The following is a 26,775-nucleotide window of genomic DNA, read 5'->3' as shown; positions in this document are numbered from 1 at the left end:
TGGAGCAGAGAGGGAACATATAAAAAGGAGAAAAGCCCTGGCCACAGACGCAGCAAGTTGGTGCAAAATCCCAGCCATGTTCGCCAGTAAGGGAGCAGGTCGGTCAGAATTACATTTATATTTACTAGGGATGGGACGGTTCACTGAAAAAACCGAACTGTTCAGTTCACCACACACGGTTCGGCACGTGCTTGGACTGCTGTTCAACTTAAATCTGACAAAGCATCTGTAATATGGTTTGATATAAAAAAAACCTGGACAAATCATTGACTCTTGTACGAACACTGGATCAGTGCATTCTCTTAAAGTGACAGTCTTTATATTAATCGAACAGCAACAACCAAGAAATCACTCACTGCTCTTGATTGAAAAGCTTTTGTGACTTTAAAGAAGAATAATATTTAATAGTACAAACTGCTATGCAGTTTAACATATGATTACTTTATTCAATTTCTGTACCTAAAAACTATACTATACTAAATATATAAAGTATAGTTATTCCATAAACATAGCACATACAATGGTACTGAAACCGTGACTAAAACAGTAAAACATACCAAACTGTGAAAAAGTTGAACTGTTCCACCCTAATATTTACATAATCATTTGGCAGACGGATGCTTTCATTCAAAGCGACTTACAATAGATAAAATCGATTCAAAAAAGAATAATATTACAAATGTATATAATGATAGATGTTTTAAAAGAGCATCTTAATGACAAACTAGCACACTGTTTTACATATGGGGATACAGTATTTTTTTAGTGCCAAAATTGACCAGAAATTGATTTTCCATTTATGTAGCCTAGTGTACAATGCTTATTTATTTATGTTGAAGGTGACGAAGGAAGCAACAGTAGCAGTAGTGCTGTTAGTGCTCCTGCTGTTGAACAAGACAGATCAGCTTTTGAGTCAGAGCATGAACCTTCAGGTAAAGTTTAAGCTATTAGCAAAACTAAACATGCTGGCTATACTCTATGTGCTTTTATGATTTATAAGGTCATCAGTAGTAGGACTGTGATCATTGGGACATACAATTGATGGCTGCATAATTAATATAGATTATTGAAAGTGCAGTGACTGCAGCAGCAGAGGTGGCCTGGGGTGGAGTCAGATTCCCGGCCTGATTTACTGTCCCAGTCCGCCACTGGGCAGAATGATCATTTTCTTCAAGATCAGGTTTTATGAGAGAATGTCTCCCTCTTGTGGATCAACTGCTCTCTCTCTCTCTCTCTCTCTCTCTCTCTCTGTCAAAGTACATTTAATGAATCCTTTCCTAATATGTCCTTGAAATCCAAATGATCATGGATAAAAACTCTACCATCAGATATTTCACAAAAGGAGAGCAGATTGGTTTATCTAGCAAGCCTTTGATCCGTTACATCCCTTACATTCCTTGTAGCCCCTGAACATATCCCAAGGATCGTGGTCATGGACACAGACAGGAGGAGACACGTCCGGTAAGATCTTCACTCCAGCACTAATACTGACCAGCAGAAAGAGAGGCTGAGTGAACTTAGCATGGAAGGTGTGGATGAGTTCAGCCTTGTCATGTGTGGTGTTGTAAAAGGACAGAGTTCCTGCCGCCCAGTCCAGATAGACTCCAACTCTCCAGGGTGAGCAGTCAGGAAGACACATCTCTACTCCTCCATGAAGAGCACTACAGAGAGAAGAGGGGGTACTCACCAAAATGCCCCAGGATTTATTATTAAGTCCAATGCTACAGGCTGCAGAACTTCCCTTCCTGCTTATATCATTATAGGCCATTCCAATAGTGGCCCACCTGCCAAACCACTCCACCTGGAAGAAATGACGGCTGCTCAGACCTTCCCGACTCATGATTTGGTCTTGATTTTTGAAACTTTCTGGATGATGTGAATCTGGTTCTGGGTTTCTGCGATGTTCCACAAGTGCCTCATCTTCCTCTGACACCTGCACCCCTGAAGAAGCGGTGTTTGGATCCCAAGTCAGCTTGCACGTATCTGAAAATTTAAGTGTTATGATCGCACCATATGATTTCATAATATCAATTTTAAGAAGAAAACAGCTGACTAACATTGCTGTAGAGTTTCCATGTCACGCTGCTCCTCTAGGCCATCCACACTGTAGGTAAATGTTAAATGTACAACTGTTCATGTTCAGGTCCTTTATATAATATGAACAGGTACAAAAAAACAAAGAAATAGTTGCTAGACTCACATTAATTTCTCTAATCGGGTTGCTGCATCTTCCAAAACGAATCTGAGCTGGTCAAATCCTGGACCTTTAACAGGATTGATGCTCAAGTCTATTTCCCGCATGTGTGATGGGTTGGAAGAGAGAGCCCTCGCCAAACAAGCAGCTCCTGCTTCTGTGATGCTGCAGTGTGTCATCCTTCAGGGAAAAGGAGCTCATACTGATTTCTACATCCTACAGTGCTGAAACACACTACCGTTCACAAGTTTGAGGATAGTAAGATTTATTTGTTTTTTAATAAATTTGCTTTAATATCTTTGTTTTTAAATGTACCAATTTATTATCATTCATGCAATTCAAAAAAAAAAATTTTAAAGCTACTTTTTGTAATGTCTATTCAATGCCCTTCTCATGTAACACAATAATTATCTTTTATAGTCAAAACTGATGTGTTATAAATTCTGTTATCTGTTTTAAATATGTTATATGTATTAGTTATAAGATGTCAATTAGTCAATTTGCCATTAACATTTCAATAATATTGAGAATACTAGCATTCACTGATATCTGTATCCACTTTGATAAACAAGAGTTTTCTCTCCCTTGTGTCGTTCATAGGTCATGATCTATCTTGTCAATCTTGTAAATGTGAAATATTTAAGATAAGTAAAACCGTTTTAATGAAAACAGTTAGTTGTTATTCTAGTCTATTTTCATCTTTTCATGTTTAGACACACCTGAGTATCTCCAGTTTACAGCCAGGGCTACTCAGTCCAGCAGAGAGCAGCTCAACAGAAGAATCTGTCAGACCACACATGCTGAGATCCAGAGATCTGAGGCTGCAAGATCCAAGAACTGAAGCCAGAGTTTCAAGAGAATCAACCTGTAATTGACTGAGACAAAAACCAAAAAACATTACATTTACATGTGATGACATTACAACATGGTGATTCCTCGGACACTCACACTAAGGGACAGCCGACACACTTCCATTATGACCAACACAATCTACCAAGAGCAACACAAATGAGTGAAGGGTTATAGGAGAGATTATTATAATCAGCTGTGTGTAATCTACTAACAGCACAGGCAATCTCATGATACTGTTTACTTTAACCACGGAACTTGCTAACTAGCATGTTATTATGAAAGGTGATTTGCAAAGATTCATAAAAAAAACGTTTTACTCACTTCTGTAGATGAAGCTAAATCGCAAATGATTCGTTTGAACATAGATGCATTTAGGCATTCTTGCACCAGAATCGACACAATGGTGGACACAATCAGCTCAATCATGGCAGGTCTAATGTAAGACACCAGTACAGTTTGTGCTGAAACGCAACTGTCAATCAACTATCGTGGGAGGGGCCTGTATAGAACTACGTCATTCTGACAGGAATCTCAGAACAACCAGATTTATATCATTACAGCATGGATGTGTACACACATTTCCAACACACATTTATGTTCAAACAACAAGAAAAGTGAAATTTGAATCCGATGACCCCCTTTAAAGGGTAAGTTCACCCCAAAATTAAAATTCTGTTATTAATTACTCACCCTCTAGAAATGAGCTAAGAAGGCTTAACTTCAGTTTTGCAAATCTACAAGAACACTTTTTGTGCGCAAAGAAAAAAAAAGACTTTATTCAACAATTCTCCCATGTTACCGTCTTCCGTATCACAACGCATATGCATGCTTTCCTCTTAAGCTTCAACAATGCTGATTACGCAGATGTTTGTGCGTGCACTTTCCCCACGAACTTAAACAATGATGATTATGTCTAAAACATTCTTGGTTACTCTCCAAAATGGCAGAAGATGAAACTCGGTGGAGAAGAATTGTTGAAGAAATGATGTTATTTTTGTTTTCTTTGAGCACAAAAAGTATTCTCGTAGCTTCGCAAAACTTAAGTTGAGTCGCTGATGTCACATGGATTGTTTTACTGATCTCCTTACTATGTTTCTGGACCAGGGAACATTACAGTTGTGTTGCAGTCTATGGAGTCTAGGAGAGCTCTCCGATTTCATCAAAAAATATCTTAATTTGGATTTCGAAGATTAACTAAGATCTTACGGTTTTGAAACAACATTATGGTGAGAAATTAATTACCGAATTTTCATTTTTGGGTGAACTATCCCTTTAAGGGCAGGGACATTCAAGTTAAAAAACCTGGCTAAGCTTGCTGGCTGGCCTTCGCATAGACCAGCCACCAGCCGCACAGATATCACTAGCAGAAACTCAGCTAGACAAAGCCCAGGAGAAGGCTATTCCTATGGTGGAATGGGCCCCACTCTGATAAAACATTATACGCCCGCTGAGGTGTAAGCCAGGGTTATAGTGTCAACTATTCAGAGAGTCCCTGCTTTGTGACTGGCAGTCCTTTAGACCGGTCTCCGAAACAAAGAGCTGCTCTGAATGCCAGAAGTGGTTAGACCACTTTAAATACACTCTTAAAAACCGAAACTGGGCATAGTGAACTAGGACCCTGCTCATCCTCTGGGAAGAGCTAGAAGGGTGATAACTTGTGCTTTTAATGAAGTGGAGAACACTTTAGGCTCGAGGAATGCATCACTTTCTAACAGTGCTTGTATGTTACCCACTTGCTTGACCAACATTAAAGCCAAAAGGAGGGTGGTCTTTAGTGACAAGGGCTGAAAGTCGGCTGACTGGAGTGGCTCAAAGGGAGGCCCTCGTAGGGATAATGGATACTATGGATAAGTCCCAAGTCACCATAGTATGAGGATGAGGTGGATTTAATCCTCGAGCTTCCCTCAAGAATTTATCAACAAGGTTGTTTTTCCGACTGACTGGCCAGGCCGTTTGCGGGGCAGGGCATCTCGCTCCTTTTGAGAAGCAGTGAGAGTTGTCTTTTGAGGCATTCTCCTGGAGCTACATTACCCCTGGGCAGTGTGCCCATTGGAAAATGCGTCTCGCCATCCTGTAAAGGGAGTGTGACCTTACACAGCCTTGGTGATTTATAAAGGCTACCACCGTCATTTTGTCCAAGCAGACAAAGATATGATGTCCTCTTAAGTCTGGCAAGAAGGTTTCCAGGGCTAGAAAAACCATACAGTGTTTCTCAACCCAAGTTGGAGGCCTATGTCGTGACTACCATCCTTCTGGTGTCACAGTGTCTGGGTTGTGTTCCCTGGGTGTCCACTAGATGTCCTCTTTTCCCACGGTGTCTTGACTCCGTCACACTAGGAACCAGCGGTATGTCATTTTTCCGTTCCCCAGCCAAGATGGCGGAGCGGCGAACCAAGTACCTTCGGTTGATCGCCCTCCGCCAAGAGGGCAATGAAGTGGGTGCCCTGGCTCAGGTGTTCTGGTCCCTGGCCGAGGGCATGGGCTACAACGATGCGGCCCTCAAGGACTATTTCAATGGCGGGCTGGATGATCCAGTGTCTCATGAGGAGATGGCGCAGTTAGAGACACTGGAATTCTGGGAATTCGTGCGCTACCTGCAGCATCGGCTTCGGTGGGATGCCCCAGCCACTTCGGTCTCTTCCGGCGGGGTGGTCGTCAGCCCAGCACCACTGCCCAGGATGGCAACCAGCCAAGCGCCACAACCCAAGATGGCCGCCAGTCCAGCACCACTGCCCAGGATGGCTAACAGCCAAGCGCCACAGCACAGGATGGCCGCTAACCCAGCGCCAATGCCCAAATTGGCCACTGTTCCAGCGCCACAGCCCAAGATGGCTGCCAGCCCAGCGCCAATGCCCAAATTGGCCACCGGTTCAGCGCCACAGCCCAAATTGGCCACCGGTCCAGCACCACAGCACAAGATGGCCGCCAGCCCAGCACCACAGTACAAGATGGCCGCCTGTCCAGAGTCATGGCCCAAGACGGCTGCTTGCCCAGCGCCGCTGCACAGGATGAGAGTCTCAGCTGACCCTCCCGAGTCGATTCAGGTGCCAGTTGACCCTCCAGAGTCGAGTCAGGTGCCTGTGAACTCCCCAGAGTCGAGTCAGGTGCCTGTGAACTCCCCAGAGTCGAGTCAGGTGCCTGTGAACTCCCCAGAGTCAAGTCAGGTGCCTGTGAACTCCCCAGAGTCGAGTCAGGTGCCAGTGAACTCTCCAGAGTCGAGTCAGGTGCCAGGGAACTCTCCAGAGTCGAGTCAGGTGCCAGGGAACTCTCCAGAGTCGAGTCAGGTGCCAGGGAACTCTCCAGAGTCGTGTCAGGTGCCAGGGAACTCTCCAGAGTCGAGTCAGGTGCCAGGGAACTCTCCAGAGTCGAGTCAGGTGCCAGGGAACTCTCCAGAGTTCTAATCACCGATGACCATCCAGAGTCAGGGCTAGTCACCGATGACCATCCAGAGTCAGGGCTAGTCACCGATGACCCTCCAGAGTCAGGGCTAGTCACCGATGACCCTCCAGAGTTAGGGCTAGTCACCGATGACCCTCCAGAGTCAGGGCTAGTCACCGATGACCCTCCAGAGTCAGGGCTAGTCATTGATGACCCTCCAGAGTCGAGTCGGGTTCCAGATGACCCTCCAGAGTCAAGTCTAGTCACCGCTGATCCTGCAGAGTCAGGGCTAGTCACCGCTGACCCTTCAGAGTCAGGGCTAGTCACCGCTGATCCTCCAGAGTCAGGGCTAGTCACCGCTGATCCTCCAGAGTCAGGGCTAGTCACCGTTGACCTTTCAGAGTCAAGTCAAGTCACCGTTGACCTTTCAGAGTCAAGTCAAGTCACCGTTGACCTTTCAGAGTCAAGTCAAGTCACCGGTGATCTTCAAGGACTGAGTCAAGTCACCGGTGATCTTCAAGGACTGAGTCAAGTCACCTCTGATCTTCATGAACAAAGGCAAGTCACCATTGATCTTCATGAGCAAATGCAAGTCACCAATGATCTTCATGAGCAGTGTCGGGCCAGCACCGATCTTCTGGAGTCCAGTAGAGACACCATGGAATTACCAGAGTCTCGTCCTCCCGTTGATCCGGCCGCACGGAAGTGGTGGGCTTCTGATCCACCCTGGGGGCTTTGTGCATCGACCACAGGGATGTGGTGGTCTTCTGCTCCGCCCTGGAGGGCTTCCGCTTTGACCACAGGGGGGTGGTGGTCTTCTGCTCTGTCCTGGGGGCCTTCCGCCCTGACCACATGGTGGTGGTGGTCTTCTGCTCCGCCCTGGGGGGCTTCTGCCTTGACCACAGGGGTGTGGTGGTCTTCTGCTCCGCCCTGGGGGGCTTCCGCCTTGACCACACGGTTGTGGTGGTCTTCTGCTCCGCCCTGGAGGGTTTCCGCCTTGGCCACACGGTTGTGGTGGTCTTCTGTTCCGCCCTGGTGGGCACCACGTGAAGTCCTTCACGGACTTATGTTTTTTCGTTTTCTGTTGTGTTTTCTGTCGGTTCCCCTCTGTTAGCCTGGCCCTCTGTCCCTCCCCCTGGACCTCCTCCGGTCCTCCTCCCTCCTGGTCTCCCTGTTTTGTGTTTACACTTCTGGTGTCTGTTTCCTATGTTTCCTTTCTGGCCCTCCGTCCCTCCTCCTGAGCCTCCACCTGTCCGCCTCCCTCCTTGTCTCTGTGTTGTGTCTTGTCGTGGAGCGTCTGGGAGCCGCTCCGTAGAGGGAGGGTACTGTCACAGTGTCTGGGTTGTGATCCCTGGGTGTCCACTAGATGTCCTCTTTTCCCACGGTGTCTTTCACTTCATTAATCACATTCCTCACGTCCCTGCTTAATTATTGCACCCAGCTGTCACTAATTACCTATCATCACACCCTGTCAGTTTCCCATTAGCAATTGTCTCTCCTTGTGTGTATATAACCCGGTCTGTCTTAGTATGTGTCACGGAGTCGTTGTTAATTCATGTCCGTCATCTTGTCGTGCTCTTGCCTTGTGTCCTTGTTTGTTTATGTTTGGTTTGGTTTGGTATCGACCTCTGCCTGGACTGTTTACCCTTTTGGATTGCCCTTAATAAAAGACTTACTCGCAATTGGTTCTATCTCCGTGCCTCATTGGATCCCTGCCGTGACATCAGGAGGTCAGTCCCAATGATGCAGCAGTGGGTTACCTTGAGATGAAAATGTCCCAGGTGCCAAGAGTGGAATGGTACATGGGCTTTGAGACAAAATTGGAGGGGCCGCATATGAATCAGGCCCAACAAACAGAGGATGTCTGCCAGTTTAGCTCCAACCCTAATCAAGCTCACCTGCCTTTCATTTTTAAGTTATCCTGAAGACCTTAATTAGTTGCTTCAGGTGTGTTTGATTAGGATTGTAGCTAAACTTTGCAGGACAATCAATCGCCAGGAGCAGGGTTGGGTATCCTTGGGGTAGCCTGTAGCGTTCTCAGGGTCCCATCTTTTCCTAGTTCAGGGATCCTCAAATATTGACCTCGAGATCCACTTTCATGCAGAGTTTAGCTCTAACCCTAATCAAACACACCTGTGCATGCTAATCAATGCCAATCAATGTCTTTGGGATCATTAGAAAATCACAGGCAGGTGACTTTGATCAGGATTGGAGCTAAACTCTGCAGCGCATTGGACTTCCAGGGCAAGATTGGAGAAAGGGCCTTCTAGTTCCTTGTTGCCTTGCCTTGTTTTTGACCCTGGACTGTTTCTGATTGTTGATGCCTGCCCTGACCTGCCCTTTTATTGGATTACTATTTTGTCTCGCCCTGGAATGTACCAGTTTTTCTGTTGTGTGACCCTGCCTGTTTGACCACTCTTTGGAATAAAGCCTTCACTTGGATCAACTACTGCGTTGTCATGCCTCCCCACGTTACAGATGTCTAGCATGTTCATTCTATTGAGAGATTTAAATATTGTTCAGTATTGTTCCACTAATAGATTAAAACATTTTTTTGTTCAATTAAGAGGTATAAATATTGGTCAGTATTGCTATTGGTGGATTGTGTTTAAAGCAAGAGCAACCATAAGATGGGATGTCACAGATTAAAAGTCTGAAATAGTCTAATTCTAAGACACACAACAGGAAAAAGAAGACAAGGAATTTCGGCTGGTTTGTTGTAAGGTTTTGTTCTGGATTACTTATCATACCGTAGGTGAAGTATCCGCAATGTTTCTAGTTTGAAGCAAGGATCCGCCAGCAGAGAGAAAAGTTGCTGAAGCTCAAGAATCGACCACAAAAAGAGACTTAGTTCAAGTTTTCTCAGGTGTGAAGGGTTCTCTTGAAAAGCAGAGAATAATGCTGATGCCGTTTCTTGCGTTATAGAACAGACTTCCAACCTGCAAAAAGAGTTAGGATAGTTCATGTAAACTTTTCTCTGTAAATTTCATATAATTCTTGTTTAAAAATGAGCACATAGCACATTAAAGGGGTCATGAACTGAGAAATTACATTTTCCTTGACCTTTTGACATGTAACAGGTCAATGTACTATAAAAACATCCTGTAAGTTTTAGAACACAAAACTTTCTCATTAGTTCAAAAAAAGATTTTATTAAAACCAAGCTGAAAGACTGCCTCTGCAGAGGAAAATTAACTACTACTACATTTAGTCTCTTTAGCCCCACCCACTGACTCACAAGATCCTAAAGAGATGCAAACACAGGATTACTTCAACAAAACCACAGAGATTTTACAGAGGATTCCAAGACAGTGTGTAGCTTAAACTGTGAAAAACGTTTAGGATCGGCATCCTTGTGATCGTAACACTGTCACATCCAGTATGGACGGTATCACTAATTATAATGTGTTCTGTTTTGTCATGTTGCGTCACTCACGTCTGCTGCAGACATGTAGTAACACTAGCAAAGAACTCCAGATTATCCAGTATCATTGAAACACTGCTGTGCTGAGTCTGACTGTAATTGGTCCAACAGTAGCCTAATCGCAACACATAAGTGTGAGTAAATGTCTTTTTAACACAATTGCATTGTCTTTTCCAGATTGTTTGAAATATACTTTGAAATAGTATTTATAATTTTTAAATCCAATGACCCATGTTGTTATACATATTTTTATTTGTAAAACTTTTCCACTGCTTGTTATAGCACGGCTCAATTTTGGGGGGTTTTCCACTGGGTACAGTACCTGGTACCAAGTGAACCGTACCATTACCAAAATGTGACATGTTAACACTGCTGATCATAGCTTTTTTAACGAATAGAATGGCCACTTCCTGTGTTATTGAACTTGTGACACGAGACACTAGACCCCAGGGCCGGCCCACGGCCTAGGCGGTATAGGCAAATGCTAAGGGCGCCACTCATCCATAGGGGCGCCATAATGAGTGAACGAGTGAACGAGTTTTTTTTTTTTTTTTACATATTTTTTTTTATAATAGCCTACTATTTAAAAAAAAAACTATTAATTCGAAATACTACCAAATAAAGAAAGAAAAAAAAAAGTCCGGCTCTTCAATCTTCCCCCGCCCATCGAGTTCTTGAAGTGCGTCAGAAACAGAGCGCGCGCGATCAGTTGTTGGTAATTTGTTGTGTAGCGTGCCCGACGCCGCATCCAATGTAGACAGCACTGCTTTTGTTAACACACAGCTCGTAGAAACGGGCCTGGCAGCTCGCGCCAGTTCTAGACACGGTGAAAGTTTCCTGATTGTGACGGAAGGCCGAATTTACATGACACATTATAAATGAGCATAGTCTGCGATAGATACAGTGCCAAAAAGAAGAGAAGAGGATAAAGACAGAGGTAAAGAGATGTAGTGAATGAACAATTTATTGCATAGGAGTAAGATACTATAATTTCATGGCAGTTGTTCTGAGTCCCCAGACTGTGATTTTGTACAATCATGTCAGTTTTAAGACGCATTTTTAATTATCACTTTTTTATTAATGTTTTACTCTACAGTTGTGCAGTTTGGGGGGGGATACAGTACAGGCCAAAAGTTTGGAAACATTACTATTTTTAATGTTTTTGAAAGAAGTTTCTTCTGCTCATCAAGCCTGCATTTATTTGATCAAAAATACAGAAAAAATTTAATATTGTGATATATTATTACAATTTAAAAATAATTTGTTTTCAATTTATTATACTTTAAATTATCATTTATTTCTGTGATGCAAAGCTGAATTTTCAGCATCATTACTCCATTCTTCAGTGTCACATGTGACATCCGGTCTATCACATGATCCTTTAGAAATCATTCTAATATGATTATTTATTATGAGTGTTGGAAACAGTTCTGCTGTAATGTGTGTGTTTGTGTGTGTGTGTGTATATATATATAGCTAGGTAAAATCTTGCCTAGGGCAGCAAATTGGTCAGGACCGGCCCTGCTAGACCCACTAGAGTAAATCATCACAGCCAGCGAGGGTCAAACGCAACTTTTTTTAAAACGAACGCAACAGTTTCAGATGAGCGAACCTTTTTTTAAACAATAAAATACTGGCTGTTTCGTGATCTGTTGAGGATTTACAGACGTTCCTCTAGTTGATCACCAAGGATTGGATCCAGCGAGAGCCGAGAGATGACGCAGAATTAAAAATATTTTTTTCAACTAACGACATGTCTATAATCCCGCACACTCTAAAGCGCTACTAAACTGCAGTGGAAACGCAAACAGAGCCGAGCCGTGCCATGCCAAGCCATACGATGCAGTGAGAAAGCATCCATTAGTTATAGATGTGGGCCTTTACTTCTGATTCTTAAATTAATCCTCTCTGTAAAGAGGATCACTAACATAACATAACATTTGCTAACATAATAGGTGGACCTCAGAGAATATTATAAAATAATGAAAAAATGTAATTCGTGACCATTTTAACTATGGCAACCATATTATCTAACTGATGTGGTGTGTAGATTAGTGTACTAAATATTTTCAGGAAAAAATGCAGGAAAATGTGTTTAAATTCTTACGTGACATTAGTTTCTTAGTGGTGGAATTTGTAAAAACAAATTATAATAAAATAAAAAACTGGGTCATCTATGATCTCAAAATATTAATATTCCTTGTATTTTATGACTAGCTAAACAATTCTTTAGATATTATCTACTTTATTATTATCTATTATTATTATGCAGGGACAGCGGTAAACACAAATAGTTGATTCTCAACTCTTATCAAAAAACTGTTTGAGTACCTCAACCTTCAGAAATGACACACTTCAGCTTTAAGGGAATCAATCTGTGTTGCTAGTTACTGCTTTGTTTACCTCAGAGCTGTTATTTTGAAGTTCGGATGTCTGAATGCCTCCGACAGAAGCTGTAAAGCCTGATCTTCAGATCCCTGACAGCATCTGATCAAGTCCAGCTCTTGCAGACAACAAGAACTGCTACAGAGAGCTGCGGCCAAGATCTTACAACTCTCTAAGGTTTTTATTCCTTGTAAACTGGGGAGCACAAAACACAATACTGATGAATAAAAAAGGAAGTGCTTTTTATTCTTTTTTTCTAACACAAATGAAGCAGAAGTGTAATATTAGATTAAGTGGTTTCTATAAAGGTAAATCAGTAGCAAAACTCGAGAGGTTGAAGATCTAATTGTGAGAACTTTTCATATTAATATTTGTATTTGTTAGTTAAAATTTACACTCACAGCTCTGATGTGAAAAGTTGAAGCTTTCAATTTGCACACACAGACAATGATCAAAACACCCGTGTTTTGAATTGGAAGTTGTAGATTAATAGTTATAGTTCCAATTCAAAACACGGGTGTTTTGATCATTGTCTGTGTGTGCAAATTGAAAGCTTCAGCTTTCACATCAGAGCTGTGAGTGTAAATTTTAACTTACAAATACAAATATTAATATGACAAGTTCTCACATTCAGATCTTCAACCTCTCAAGTTTAGCTACTGATTTACCTCCATAGGTTTCTTACAATAAATGACCACTAATAACAATAAAGTAACATTTTTACTAACGTGAGATTTTCCACGCAACAATCGGGGTCCATTAAGATTTGAGAGATGCTCTCCACTGTCCTGTCACTCATTCTGAATGAATTCAGCAGCTTCAGCTCTCTCAAATGTGTTGGGTTCAATAAAATCCCCGAGAGCAGATGGTCACCATCCTTTTGATGACCAAAATATGGTGTCCTAAAGAAAATATTTTAAAAGAAAGATGATTCAAGTTCTTGGATTTAAGTTTTTAAGAGTTTAAGAATTTTTTTAAATCAGAGATGAATGTATGCCAAGTACCAACTGGGTATGTTTTTAACAGAAATGATCAGAATTTTTTTTTTTTTCATGTAATGTCATATTTTTTTAATTTAACCTTTATTTAACCAGGGGATCTCATTGAGATTTAAATCCTCTTTTCCAAGAGAGACCTGGCCAAGATGACAGTGTATTGACAGCGCACAGTAACAAATATGAACAACCAACACACATACATAAAAATAAACAGTGTGCATTACACTACTTAAAAATTAGACAACATTGGACTACTTAAAAATACATATTAAAAGCAGTGACAACGATTTATAGCATCTATTTCCAAAGATTTCATGTAGTGTTTAAATTGACCAAAAGAAATCAGATTTTGCAACTTCAAATCAATCTGCAATGTGTTCCATGTGGAAGGGGCTGCATAACTAAAGGCCTTCTTACCAAGCTCTGTACGGACCGTAGGTACAGACAACAAATACAAATTACCAGAGCGCAAATTGTAGGAACAGTTGCTGTGAGACATATAAGTGCAAAGATAAGAAGGGAGCATATCCAACATAGACTTATAAATAAACATAAGCCAATGAATGTGCCTCCTCATTGATAATGAAGGCCAATTTGTCATTTTATACAAAGTACAATGATGTGTTGATGCTTTACATCCAGTCACAAATCTTAGTGCACTATGAAAGACAGTATCCAATAAAGATAAACATTTGTCAGGCGCATTTCTATAGAGCAGATCACCATAATCAAGTGCAGTGAGAAATGTAGCAGCAACCAATCTCTTCCTGGTTTTCCTAGAAAAACAGGCTTTGTTTCTAAAATAAAATCCTATTTTTAATTTGAGCTTCTGTACCAATTTTTCAATGTGCAACTTAAAAGAGAGCTGATCATCAATTAATATACCCAAGTACTTATACAATTTGACTTGTTCAATCTGCTCTCCATGTATAGTAAAAATATTTGGGAGACTTCCAAGGGACTTCTTAGATTTTGAAAAGAGCATAGTCTTAGTTTTCTCAACATTTAAAACTAGTTTAAGATGATACAGTTGTGCCTGAACAAGATTGAAAGCGGTTTGTAAATGTGAAAAAGCTTGGTGTAAAGTTGCAGCCTTACAATAAATAACGGTATCATCCGCATAAAAATGAAAATGAGCTTGTGGGATGTCTTGACCCAAGTTATTAATATAAATAGTAAATAAAATTGGACCCAAAACTGATCCTTGCGGTACACCACTAAATACAGTCAGTGTTGCTGATTTGAGATTGTCCGAATAAACACACTGAGTTCTATCTGCCAAATATATAGTATGGTCAGAAAAACCAAGATTATGTAGCTTTTCCAATAAAATGCAATGATCCACTGTATCAAATGCTTTAGATAAATCTATAAAAAGAGCTACACAGGTGTTCTTACAGTCCACTGCTTCAATAAAGTCATTAATGACCTTCATTGTTGCTGTAGTAGTACTATGCTGCCTTCGAAACCCAGACTGTAAGTCAGACAAAATGTGGTTGGAAACCAAATAATCCTTTAACTGATCACCAACCAGAGTTTCTAAAACTTTAGCTAAAATTGGTAACTTAGAGATCGGTCTATAATTATCCAAATGGGCAAAATGACCACCCTTCAAAAGAGGGAGTACATAGGCCGATTTCCAGATTAATGGAATCTCATTGCAGACTAAAGTGAGATTAAAAATAATTGAAATTGGTTTAGCAATAAAATTAGCAGCTATTCGCAAAAAATAAGGCTCTAGCCTGTCAGGGCCCGGGGATTTACTAGGCTCCAAAGCAACAAGAGCTGATTGCACATCTGCGACAGTGAAAGGCTTTAGACAAAATACCTCTTTACTTGCCACAGATTTCGTCGGTGGTACTGATGAATTAAAACAGTTTGTCACGTTTGAATTTCCTACAAGGAGCTGCCGCTCAAACAAGGAACCAGCTTCCACAAAGTGCTTATTAAAACAATCCAACATTGCAGGCTTATCTGATATAACGGCTTTATCATTGATAATATACGGAGGTAACTCATTGTAAGCATTCATGGAGCATACCGATTTCAATGCTTTCCAGAATTTACGGGGATTGTTTAGGTTCTCTGTTGTAGCTGCTAAATAAAAATCTGATTTTGCTTTTTTGATACAAAATGTGCAGCGGTTGCGCAGATGTCTAAAACTATGCCAGTCAGTCTGAATCTGTCCCAGATTGCCTTGCTTTAGCCCAGGCTTGGTTTCTCTGCCGAAGAAGATTAGCCAACTCCGGAGTAAACCATGGGTTATCCCATCCCTTTACTCTTAACCTCCGGAAGGGAGCATGCTTATCCACAATTCTACTAAAACCATCATAAAAATATTTCCAAGCAAGCTCCGCATTATCAATCAGTGCAATTCTATCCCATTCAAAGCAAGACAAATCATGCAAAAACGCTTGCTCACAGAAGTGCTTCAAATTTCTTTTAAAAATTATTCTAGGTTTAGTCTTAGAGAGTTTTGTATTTCGTACTGCTGCAATAACACAGTGATCACTCAAATCATTAGCAAACACACCTACATCTCAAATTGTTTAACAGTAGACTGTGAAGCTAAAATCCTGGTGTTAAATTTAGTCTTAACATAAATTGCAACACCACCTCCCTTCTTTAAACGATCACAACGGAAAACTCTATAGCCATTAATCACAATGTCCTTATCTAAGATAGTTTTTTTAAGCCAGGTTTCAGAAATTAATAGGACATCTGCATCTGTTTGAATAGCCCATGCCCTAACCAAGTCCATTTTTGGTAACAAACTACAAACATTTAAATGAATAAAACCAAGCCCCGTCCTAGATTTTAAATCTTCAGGACTACTAAGACTATTAATGATAGGGCCAGGATTAGGATGTACATTTCCTGAGATTAACAATAAAATAAGAACCAAGCACTTCCTTTTCCTAGGTGTACATCCTGAATCATTGTAGGCACTAGGAATCAAGATGCGATTCATGACAACAAAGTAGACCTTATAATCCAAGCGAACAGAGTCAATAGCCCTTAGTGATGATGAGTGATGCAGTTCCATAATAAGACCAATGTCCGAGAACGTTCCTTCAGATGAGATGTAAAAGTTTGTCCATACCTTTTGAGAATGAACCACCAGTGCCTTTTTATTCCCCGTGTAATCCATTACAATCAGCAGAAAAAAGGCTGCTGTTACAAACGCCATTTTGCACTACTCCGCACCCTCCGAAGTAGCTAATGATGTAACAATTGACTTCACGAGGAAGGGAAAAACCACATCCAGGAATGCAATGTATGACACAACAAAGCAGAGTTTGTTCCCCGCAGATCCAGAGTGGGCCCAGACAAAGCCAGACAGATAATCCTTCTCCCGTTATCAGTGAGGGAATTCCACAGCCCCTTTTTAAATATAAATTATTCCACTACTCACTGAAATCAAAAGAGCGCTGCGCAAAATAATCTATTTTGCATCTACTCAAATACGAAAATCAAAACAAAAAATCAATAACAGCTAAAACTTCCTCTCCAAACATTCAATAATCACATCAAACAAACAATCGTGCGTACTGCCATGCGCGCGGCCATCTTGGATAATGGATTTTAAAGTGTTAGTTCGCCCAATTTGCAAAATTATGTCATTAATGACTCACCCTCATGTCGTTCCAAACCCGTGAGACCTCCGTTCATCTTGGGAACACAGTTTAAGATATTTTAGATTTAGTCCGAGAGCTCTCAGTCCCTCCATTGAAGCTGTCTGAACGGTCTACTGTCCATGTCCAGAAAGGTAAGAAAAATATCATCAAAGTAGTCCATGTGACATCAGAGGGTCAGTTAGAATATTTTGAAGCATTGGTTTTCGGATCACCAGTAACGTTAGTTCTTTCTGACAGTTCGATTCAATAAACCGGTTGAAGAAAACGGTTCACCGGTTCTTTTGCGCTCGACGTAATTGGCGTCATTGGTGATGACTGCAAGCCTTAGGTTTACCTGGGCTGAGTGGGCTCATAACATTAGCACAGAATCAGTTCAGAATCAATCACCAAAAGAATCAGTTCGGTTCAGACGCTCTGTGTGTCAGTCTGCTTCACGCTGAATCACTGTGACGACTGGGTGACGGAGGGGTTGGAAACAGGTGCGAGTTAACAATTTAATGGTAAATAAACAAACAAACAAGAATACAAAAACAATGCAGGGAAGACGATAATCCAAGATGGCGGTGATGCGGTGAGGAATCTGGATGGTGACGGTGAGAAGGCAGCAGGAGAGGATGGCACAGGAACTGCGGGGAATAGAGCCGGAGGTAAGTCTAGATGCTGAGTGATAGTGCGGAAAGTGGATGAGGTTTAATGTCAGTACCTCTGTCTATTGCAAACGACACAGAAGCAATAGACAGAGTACTGACATTAAACAACGTTCTCACAAACACAAGACGTGAGACAAGCCAATATATAGGGAGTGTGTAATGAGTGACAGCTGCTGCTGATGACAATTAAGGGAGACGCCCACAAACTAATCAGTGCAGACGCGAAACACACAGACTTTACCTCAAAGTGAAAAACCCAGCGATCACGGTTTACCAACCGTGACAGTACCCCCCCCTCTAAGAACTCCTCTTGGAGTTTCCAGAAGGGCCTACCTGCTGATTGTAATCATCAATAAGGTAGTGATCCAATATGTCCCTAGCAGGTACCCAACTCCTCTCCTCTGGACCGTAACCTTCCCAGTCCACCAGGTACTGGAATCCTCGTCCCCTCCGTCTCGAGTCCAGAATACGATTATCCGAAGTCGGTTCCCCATCTACGAGACGCGGCGGCGGGGGAACCGGAGTAGGCGGATTAATACGTGCATAAAACACGGGTTTAATTTTGGACACATGAAAGGCGGGGTGTATCCTCCTGTACGCTGGAGGTAGTTTGAGGCGGACTGTCACCGGACTAATGATCTTGGTGATAGTAAATGGGACGATAAATTTGGGAGCTAATTTATTAGATACGGAACGCAGAGGAATGTTACTGGTAGAAAGCCACACTTTTTGACCCACGACGTAAATGGGAGGCTTTGACCGGTGGCGATCGGCCTTGGCCCTAGTGCGCTCCCTCATCCGGAGCAGAGTCTCGCGGGCTTTGGTCCAGGTGCGGTGGCACCTCTGGACAAATGCGTGAGCGGAGGGGACCGCGACTTCCGATTCCAGACTGGGAAAGACTGGTGGCTGGTAACATAAACTGCAATGAAACGGAGAAAGGCCCGTAGCTGACACTAAATTGAGACCCCCTGTCAGAAACCACATCTACCGGGAGGCTGTCTCCTTTGCTGTTGCTAATTTCTAGTTTTTGCTATTTTTGGACCAAAATGTATTTTCGATGCTTCAAAATATTCTAACTGACCCTCTGATGTCACATGGACTACTTTGATGATGTTTTTCTTATCTTTCTGGACATGGACAGTAGACCGTTCACACAGCTTCAATGGAGGGACTGAGAGCTCTCGGACTAAATCTAAAATATCTTAAACTGTGTTCCGAAGATGAACTGAGGTCTTACGGGTTTGGAACGACATGAGGGTGAGTTATTAATTACATAATTTTGCAAATTGGGCGAACTAACCCTTTAAGACTGCCTTGGCGTGAAGATCTGATTTTCAGTTTTTAGTAAGAGATAAACACACAACCTAGACAATATTTTAAGGCTGTTACAAAAAGTTGGTATTCAACGGAGGTAATTAAAATGTGTAATTTTACCCCATGTTTCAGTGTACATTATTTATTTAGAGCTCAAATTACATATTAAACCAATGATTAGCTTAGCAACTAATGCCAACTCAGTTAAAGTCAGTACAACTCAGTACAAAATGCATTCTGACTACAATTCATAATGATTCATTCTCAGGATTGCAAAGGGCACAACAGAGAGCATTCAGTTACATGTTAGATTAGATTCACTGTTAACTAGTTGCTCATTAACATGCATATTACTAACATATTGGCCATTATTGGTTCTAGATCCCTTAAACAAACCCCTAAACCTAACAACTACCTTACTATCAATAAGCAGCAAATCAGGAGTGTAGTGAGGGAAAACTCTTGGTTAATTGTACATGTATGTGTTTCCTAATCTAAAGTGTTACTCCACACTTTTTGCCATTGTATGGACTCACCAGAGTGTCTCCACTTTGCAATTAGGGCTTCTCATACCATCAGATAATAGGCTCAAGTTTAAATAACAGAAGGCATTCTTCTCGATGTAGATCTCTCTGATACGATTGGCTGGCGATCTCAGAGTTGAGGCGATCAATGCCCAGCTCAGATCTGTGGCCTCATCCAGTCTTAGGTAGAAAAAGAATTATAGGTTAAATGATGTAAAAATGCTGAAATAAATGATGTTTCATGTTGTTTAAGCATCTGTTTTTACACGCCGAACATCCTGAATTTTAATTTATGTTAAAGCAAGAACATACAATTAATTTCTTTGCATTTAATGGGGCCACACACACACAAACACACACACATATTCTCGCTGTGCTCACCTGAGGACTCTGGAGATCTTGATGACAGGCAGCAGTCTCATAATGGCTTCATCTGCATTAGTGTATTCGCTGACATCACATGTCAGTGAGGGATCCTCAGAGGTCAGCAGAGTAGTGGCTATATGTGACCACTCTGAAGGAGTGACGTGGACATCGCCATTTGTCTGAAATTCAACCTGGCCTCGATTCTGAACCACAGGCAGGGCTAAGTCAAGCTCCTCCAAACAGCGAGAGAGATTAACTGAGATCTCAAATAATGGCTTTGCCTTGATTTTCTGTAAAATATTTTTGACTACATCCTCTGTGCTTATATGAATTGATGTATTTTGGAAAAAGCGGGACAGGAGCCTGTGGCTTGGACCTGCAGAGATGCCCAAGAGAAAGAGGAGAAAGATGTCTAGTTGGCCAGTTTTGCTCCTTAAAGCTCTGTCTAATGCTCTTCTGTGCATATCAGGTGGTACGTCTGTAGGACTGAGCAACTTTTTAGCTTTTTCTGCAAGTGTAAAAGACATTACATTTCCCTTGCTGGGTTCATAATGCACAGCAACATACAATGCTGCCAGGAACTCTTGGACACTGGGATGCGTGAAGCGGTACATCTTCCCTAAACCCATCATGTTCTGTTTTCTGAAAAACATGGGCCAATCTTCAGAGAGTTTGACAGGAAGAAGAGGATCAATATTGGTTTCTCTCTGGTCCTTCTCTATAAAGGTCAACGTGTCCCTTTCCAGCATGTGCCAAGCCAGCTTACCCAACTTCAGGATCTCCTCAGTGCCTGATTTAGAGGACTTTTCCACATGTTTCTTCATTTGAATCAGGAGGAAATGTGTGACCATCTCTGTTAGGGTGAGAGGAGGATCTATGTTGCAACAGTTACTAAAAATCTCTTCTAAAACAGTGGAAGCCATCTGACAGAAGAATGGCAAGGAGCGCATGATGTACAGGGATCTGGATGATTTCACGTGAACAGTCGCTCTTGCAGCAACGTTTTGGTCATGCACTTCACTTCTGAGCTGTTCTTCCCACTGCAAGTCATCAAGCCCATGAAGTTCAACCACCCTCTGAATATATTCTGGAGGAATTAGACCTGCATCTTTTAGCCTTGAAGTGACCAGGATCTGGGCAGAGGGAAGAAGGTTCCCTTTGAGAAGATTCACCAGCAGGCAAATTACAGAGACTGGTGACACTGGGTCAGTGCATGTCTTGGTGCGCTTAAAATTAAGAAGAAATCTAAATTCACCAAGTCCATCCCATATAAAGAGGATCTGAGACCGTTCGATGGTCTCTGGCTTCGGTAACTTTGAAAAAATCAGATCTAAGAGCTCTATCAGGCTGAGTTTTTTGTCATGTAGTATGTTCAGCTCACACAGGTGAAGAGGAAACACAAAATCAATGTGCTGGTGTGTTCTGCCATGTGCCCAGTCTAAAACAAACTTCGTCACAGCTGTTGACTTGCCAGATCCAGATATTCCTCTCATCATAATGCTGCGGATACGACCGTCTGTAGGAGAACGAGGCTTCAGGAGATCATCATAATTAATGACATTTTCATCTTTAACGTCTTCATTGTAGGGTCTTTCCAGCTCACGCATCTCATGGACAATCTGGCCATCCAAATGTGTCCGGTTTGACTCATACATCTTCAGAGGAATGCCATCTGGAGCCTTTAGAGTGTCTTCATATCGCTTTCTTAAGCTTTCTTGCAGTAAAGCCTTCAAAGTTTGGATCTCCTTGGTTTCTTCAACACTGAGTGAAGAGCTGGAAGTGTTTCAGAAATGTGTTCAGTGTGATTGAATAGAGTACCATATGAAAAGACAAGATAGAAGTGAGCACGAGAAGATTTACCATGACTCTGTGGACTGATTAATCATTTTTGTTTGGTCTTGAAGGACATTTTCTTTTAGGGTTGATGCCATTGTCTACTGACATTGGCTACTGAAAATACAAAATACACACTCTATACACTGGCTCTTTAAAGTGGCTAAAATACTATACATAAAATGTCCTTATCTGACAGGTATCGCCGATATCAGCTCCAGAGAAAACACACCTGTGCCACAAAACAACATGAATCTAGACTAGATGTGTTAGGCCATTATTCTGAGACAGACAAGTGAAATTTTGCATTAAAACAACAAGAGCACAAAAAAAGTATAAATGCTGTATAGCTAATAAATAGCAGTCTAAAATTTAGCCGTGATTACGCTCTCTTACTTTCGCTTTTTACTTTTTACACATTCTCTGTAAACTTTACCCGTGATATCAAAACAACCGTGTAAACCTGGATTAACGCAGAAATGCGATGATAAATTGATGTTTTTGACAGCAAGCCCAGTCTCAGTCTCTCACCGCTTCGATGTCTCGCTGCACAAGAGGCGTGACTACCGAGAAACACGCAGTATGAGGAAGAAAAACAGCTCGGGCGGGTGGATAAAATCCAGACAGTTTTCACTGCGAGATTAATTGCGGTTTCAGATTGCGGAAGACACCAAACACGGTAAACAAGCCTCGTCTCTTGTAGTGTTTTTCCATTCTGTGCTCGTTTTGATTTTGGACTTTGTGGCGCATATCGCGTGCTTCTGTTGTAATGTTGCATTGCATTTCATCCGATTGTGAGTTAGGACACAGAAAGGCCGTTTGCCTCTGATTGTAAATTAGGCTCTTGTTCACGCGTGAATGAAATCCTGGATTATTTCGTTCTGGCATCCACATGTCTCTCACCACAAGAACCCATGATTTCATGTAGAACGGAATATGAATCCCATCAATAAGAAGGAACAGTGTTACTTTGTTGACCACCTGTTGCTATATGTATAGAAAATGGAAAATATGTTATCTAATTGTTTAGTTAATGAAAATTGTGTCATCATTTACTTACGCTCATATTTTTTTTATTATTTTTTTTATAGTAAGATAGCATATAGGTACATATAGTTATTGCAAACTCAAAGTTGGATCTCCTCTTATGAGGTTTTTCAGCAGCAAGAGCTAAGTGCCTGTGTGTATTTATTTCTTAAATGGAACATGAAAGAGGACTTTTAATGATAGTTTGAAATCTACATATTTCATAGATGATACTTCCTGTTTCTTTATCAAAACATCCTCATATGAAGAAAGTCTAAAGCCTGCGTAGTGCTCATGAAACATCAAGCAGAAACAGTCTTAAGAGCCGTTCACACCAAGAATGATCCCAACTCTTTAAAGTTGGATGGATTCGTGTTTGCTGTCAATGTTTTTATCATTCATGCGCTGGAAAAAATAAAGGTCTGAAAGTAATTCCAACTAGGCTATATTATATTGTTCCTCTGTATCATCAGTGCTGTGTGTGCTTCACTATTCTCTAGAATTAGAACGATTTATAAAACTTTATCCTTATAGAGTTATATTTATCTACAGGTGTGACATTGGTTTTTATTGAATTAAATTTCTAATTCTTCTGGAAATGATCAAAATCCATTTTTTATAAGATGATTTTAATTGAGACTGCTATAGATGAATATTTGTACTTTTAAAAATATAAAAAAAAAAATCCTTTAAAGAGTATTAAAATTAACTGTTAAAAAAAAAATATATATATATATATGTATACTTTTTAATCTAGAATCATGGTGTTATTTGTCAGCTACATGTTATACTTATTATATGTGAGAATGGGCAAAATATTGCCTTCACGTGTATTCTTCCTTTGATTTCCCAGATACTCCGGTGTGTGCTCAGCTCTGGCCTGGACTACTACTGTCTGTGCTCCAGAGATCATCATGGCTACAATCGTCATGGAGCGGATCGGCCGGCTCTTCATTAACCTGCAGCAGGTGGGGCGAGTCCCCCAGATGCTCACCGAGGCCTTGCCCTCCACCGCCGACACCCTGCGAGACACGGAGGTGCCCTGGTTTTTCCGTGAACGCTACATTCACTCAGGCTACCGGCCGCTGCACCAGAATTGGCGCTACTACTTCCTTTCACTCTTACAGCGGCACAACGAGACCATAAACGTTTGGACGCACCTGATCGGCACGCTAGTGGTCCTTGCGAGAACTGCGCGATTTACCGAAACCATCGATTTCATGAACGACCCTCATTCTTGGCCTCTTTTAATCCTGCTCTTGTCCTCAGCGAGCTACTTGACCTTCAGCACCGTGGCCCACCTGCTGGCGGCCAAATCTGAGCTGTGTCATTACGGCTTCTTCTACCTGGATTACGTGGGAGTGGCGCTGTATCAGTATGGCAGTGCAGTGGTGCACTACTACTACGCCATAGAGGAAAGCTGGCATGCATATGTACGAGGTTTCTTCATGCCTATTGCTAGCTTCCTGTGCTGCCTGTCTTGCTTCGGCTGCTGCTACGGGAAATATCGCAACTACAGCCTTCCTCCCTGGGTTCGCAAAGTTGGCCAGGTGGTGCCTTCAGCCGCTGCTTACGGTTGGGACACCAGTCCTGTGTTTCATCGCTTTATCGTCTGGTTTCTGTCTTGGATGAGGGACGACTTCATGGACATTCCTGCTCTGCTTTTTCACTTCGGCCAAGTGGCGTTTTTTCTTTCCAGTGCTTTTTTTTTCACCCAGCCTGTTCCCGAGCGCTGGTTCCCAGGGCACTGTGACTTCTTAGGTCAGGGTCATCAATTGTTCCACGTGCTGATGGTTCTGTGTACAGTCTGCCAGATCCACGCTTCATATCTGGACTACTTCAACCGCAGAGACCTCTATGTGAAACTCCATTCTGATGGCGAGGCGTTGTTCTTCGTCGCGCTCTTCATTTTAACACTCATCACCTCTGCTCTGATAGCCTTGTATATGCTCACAAAAGTAAAAAGATTACAGGGAAAAACTAAGTAAAGAATAGGAATAGTTTCTCGTGCACTATAATAGTGGATGTCAGCATGCTCTCAATGAGTATTAGAGTTATGGGCTGATGAAAAGGTTTATTCAAGTCCACATAGGCTTTAGCTAACGATGTTTCCTGATCAATATTCTTGTTGGTCCTCTAACAACATTCCTATCATCAAACTTAGATTTTACAGTGTTAGGTTTGGGGTCTGTATTTGTGTGTGCTGTTCAAGGTCTGAACTTTGAGCAAATGCTTAATGTTCAAACAGATCATCATCTGTGTTAGTATTTTTGAATGTGTTTTTAATGAAAAAGCTTCTGTTAAAGTGATAGTACACAAAAAAAATCTAATTCTGTCCTCATTCACTCTCTTTCTTCTAGAGAAGAACAAAAAGCAGGTACTTTGAAGAATGTTGGTAACCAAACAGTTCTGGCCATTGACTTTTGTTTCCACAAAATACATTTTGCACAAGAGAGTAAATGATGACAAGATTTCCATTCCATCGTTTTGGGCGAACTATCCCTTCAATGTGTCATACTTCAGTTACACACCAGCCAGCAAGTAAACACTAAAGAAACCAGCGTGCAGTATTGAGAATATGGAAAAAGATAGAAATATTTAGGTGTTTAGATGTCTGATTTGACTTAGAGTGTGTAAATTCTAAATTGTAGATTGTGTTAAGAATACTGTCTTTTTTATATAAACTAAAGGACGCACTGTTATACTGTCAGTCATCAGATTAGCTTTGAAGAAGTAAAAAATGACAATCAGTCTTAATTTCTATATCAATGATTCTGAGATGTTTGTTCTGTCTGTCTGCTAAAGATGGACAGCATTACCAATGCAGTCATGATCACTGCTGTGCCTTAATGAGTATTTTAGATGAACCTCAGTATTTCATATCACACACATCTTGTGTAACTGATAACAAACAGTAGTACTAAGTTACTGAGATCAGTGTATTTGCTTTGAATGACCAGTGTACTGATTTTCTTTCTAGTGTTATTGCACTTAACCAAACAAAGCAGTGCCTACTTACAGTACAAACCGGGCTCATTTGTGTGGATGTTAGAGGAAAACGCAATGCAGAAATACATTTATGCTTTCACCAGGTCAACATTTGTAACTGTCGTTGTCTTTTTCCAAGTATCCTTCTTTCTAGTGTTACTCTATTCTTACTGTTTATGTGAAAGGCACACAGCAATTGCCTGTTCTGATAAGGATCCTTAATTAAATCACTAAATCATGTTCCACAGTGTATAATGCCTTCTACTGTTTTATCAGTATATGAATAACAATGCAATGATTAAAAATAAATATGTAAAACCAACTGCTACATTCTTGCCATAATTGCATGCATCCAAATTATGTGTAATGGCAAAAAAAAAAAAAAAAAAAACAAAGACGAAGGAATACTCCATATTGAATATTTATTTTTATGGGTGTTTTACATATTTTAGTCTATCATGTTGTGGTTTAGGGTTAAATGAAAACATCTGTAAACTTAGAAAATGTCCTGGCAAAAACCTACCAGCAACTTAATTACAGTTAATACACATTTTAATTAAAATAGTAGTATGCTTTATACTACATGCTGCATATTCCTGACACATTTCTGTCACTTAATTGTTTTGTAGGTGCTTCCATCCCTGTGTCTTGCCAATCTGGGCCTGACTAGAACATTCTGTGAAAGAAAGGCCACCTTGTTTGGAGATGGTCATGTGGTTAGAGTAAACACTCAAAGTGAAGCTGTACTGCCCTCTTGTGTTTTCTGTGGTCAGTTTTATATTTGGAGACAATTTTGTTAGCACAGAAATGAAAAGGTCAGAAAACAGGCAGATCTGAAACGTCCCATGTGGACTGAGCGACAGGAAACCATTGACAGCTTCCTGGAAACTGTTTGATGCATAGAGCAAACTCTCCACTGCCAACACACTGATAAACTTTATTTGAGGGAGGTACTTCCTCTTTCAGAACTGTTACTATGGGCATTTGAGTCTGTGTACACATGTGCATGTCTTTTCACTTATTTTCCGGTTTCCTTGTTTAAATATGTGAAAGAATTGTGTGTAAGAATATCAGTTGAGTAACTCCTGACACCAAACCCGAGAAGTCATCTCAGGGGAACGTCTGCCAATGAATGTAGAGGGGAATAAAAAAAGAAAGCATATTCACATAATATCCCATTATGACTGTTCTAAATTAGGTTTTGT

General features: G+C 41.3%; 2 protein-coding genes across 3 annotated transcripts; one reads left to right on the top strand and one right to left on the bottom strand.

Moving 5' to 3' along the window:
* Nucleotides 1-1,170: 1,170 nt before the first annotated feature.
* LOC132104509 (protein NLRC3-like) lies at nt 1,171-22,124 on the bottom strand. Of its 2 annotated transcripts, none has more exons than XM_059510033.1 (11): nt 22,030-22,124; nt 21,584-21,673; nt 19,739-21,496; nt 19,370-19,537; nt 12,962-13,135; nt 12,252-12,428; nt 9,175-9,363; nt 2,914-3,069; nt 2,201-2,374; nt 2,058-2,104; nt 1,171-1,983 (listed from the first exon to the last, which is right to left on the bottom strand). In XM_059510033.1, exons 2-11 carry the CDS (start codon nt 21,652-21,654, stop codon nt 1,361-1,363), a joined length of 3,537 nt encoding a protein of 1,178 aa, XP_059366016.1. In that variant the 5' UTR covers nt 21,655-21,673; nt 22,030-22,124; the 3' UTR covers nt 1,171-1,360. The 2 variants fall into 2 exon arrangements, with proteins under 2 accessions (XP_059366016.1, XP_059366018.1); XM_059510035.1 differs by having other exon boundaries at nt 21,584-21,660; nt 22,008-22,079.
* Nucleotides 22,097-25,892, top strand: paqr7a (progestin and adipoQ receptor family member VII, a). Its single transcript, XM_059510036.1, has 2 exons — nt 22,097-22,235; nt 23,436-25,892. Exon 2 carries the CDS (start codon nt 23,497-23,499, stop codon nt 24,568-24,570), a length of 1,074 nt encoding a protein of 357 aa, XP_059366019.1. The 5' UTR covers nt 22,097-22,235; nt 23,436-23,496; the 3' UTR covers nt 24,571-25,892.
* Nucleotides 25,893-26,775: the final 883 nt, after the last annotated feature.

This window comes from Carassius carassius, chromosome 25, assembly GCF_963082965.1.
Source record: "Carassius carassius chromosome 25, fCarCar2.1, whole genome shotgun sequence".
Lineage (NCBI taxonomy): Eukaryota > Metazoa > Chordata > Actinopteri > Cypriniformes > Cyprinidae > Carassius > Carassius carassius.
The sequence above is the reverse complement of the archived record's forward strand: the minus strand, read 5'-3'. Positions and strand labels throughout refer to the sequence as shown.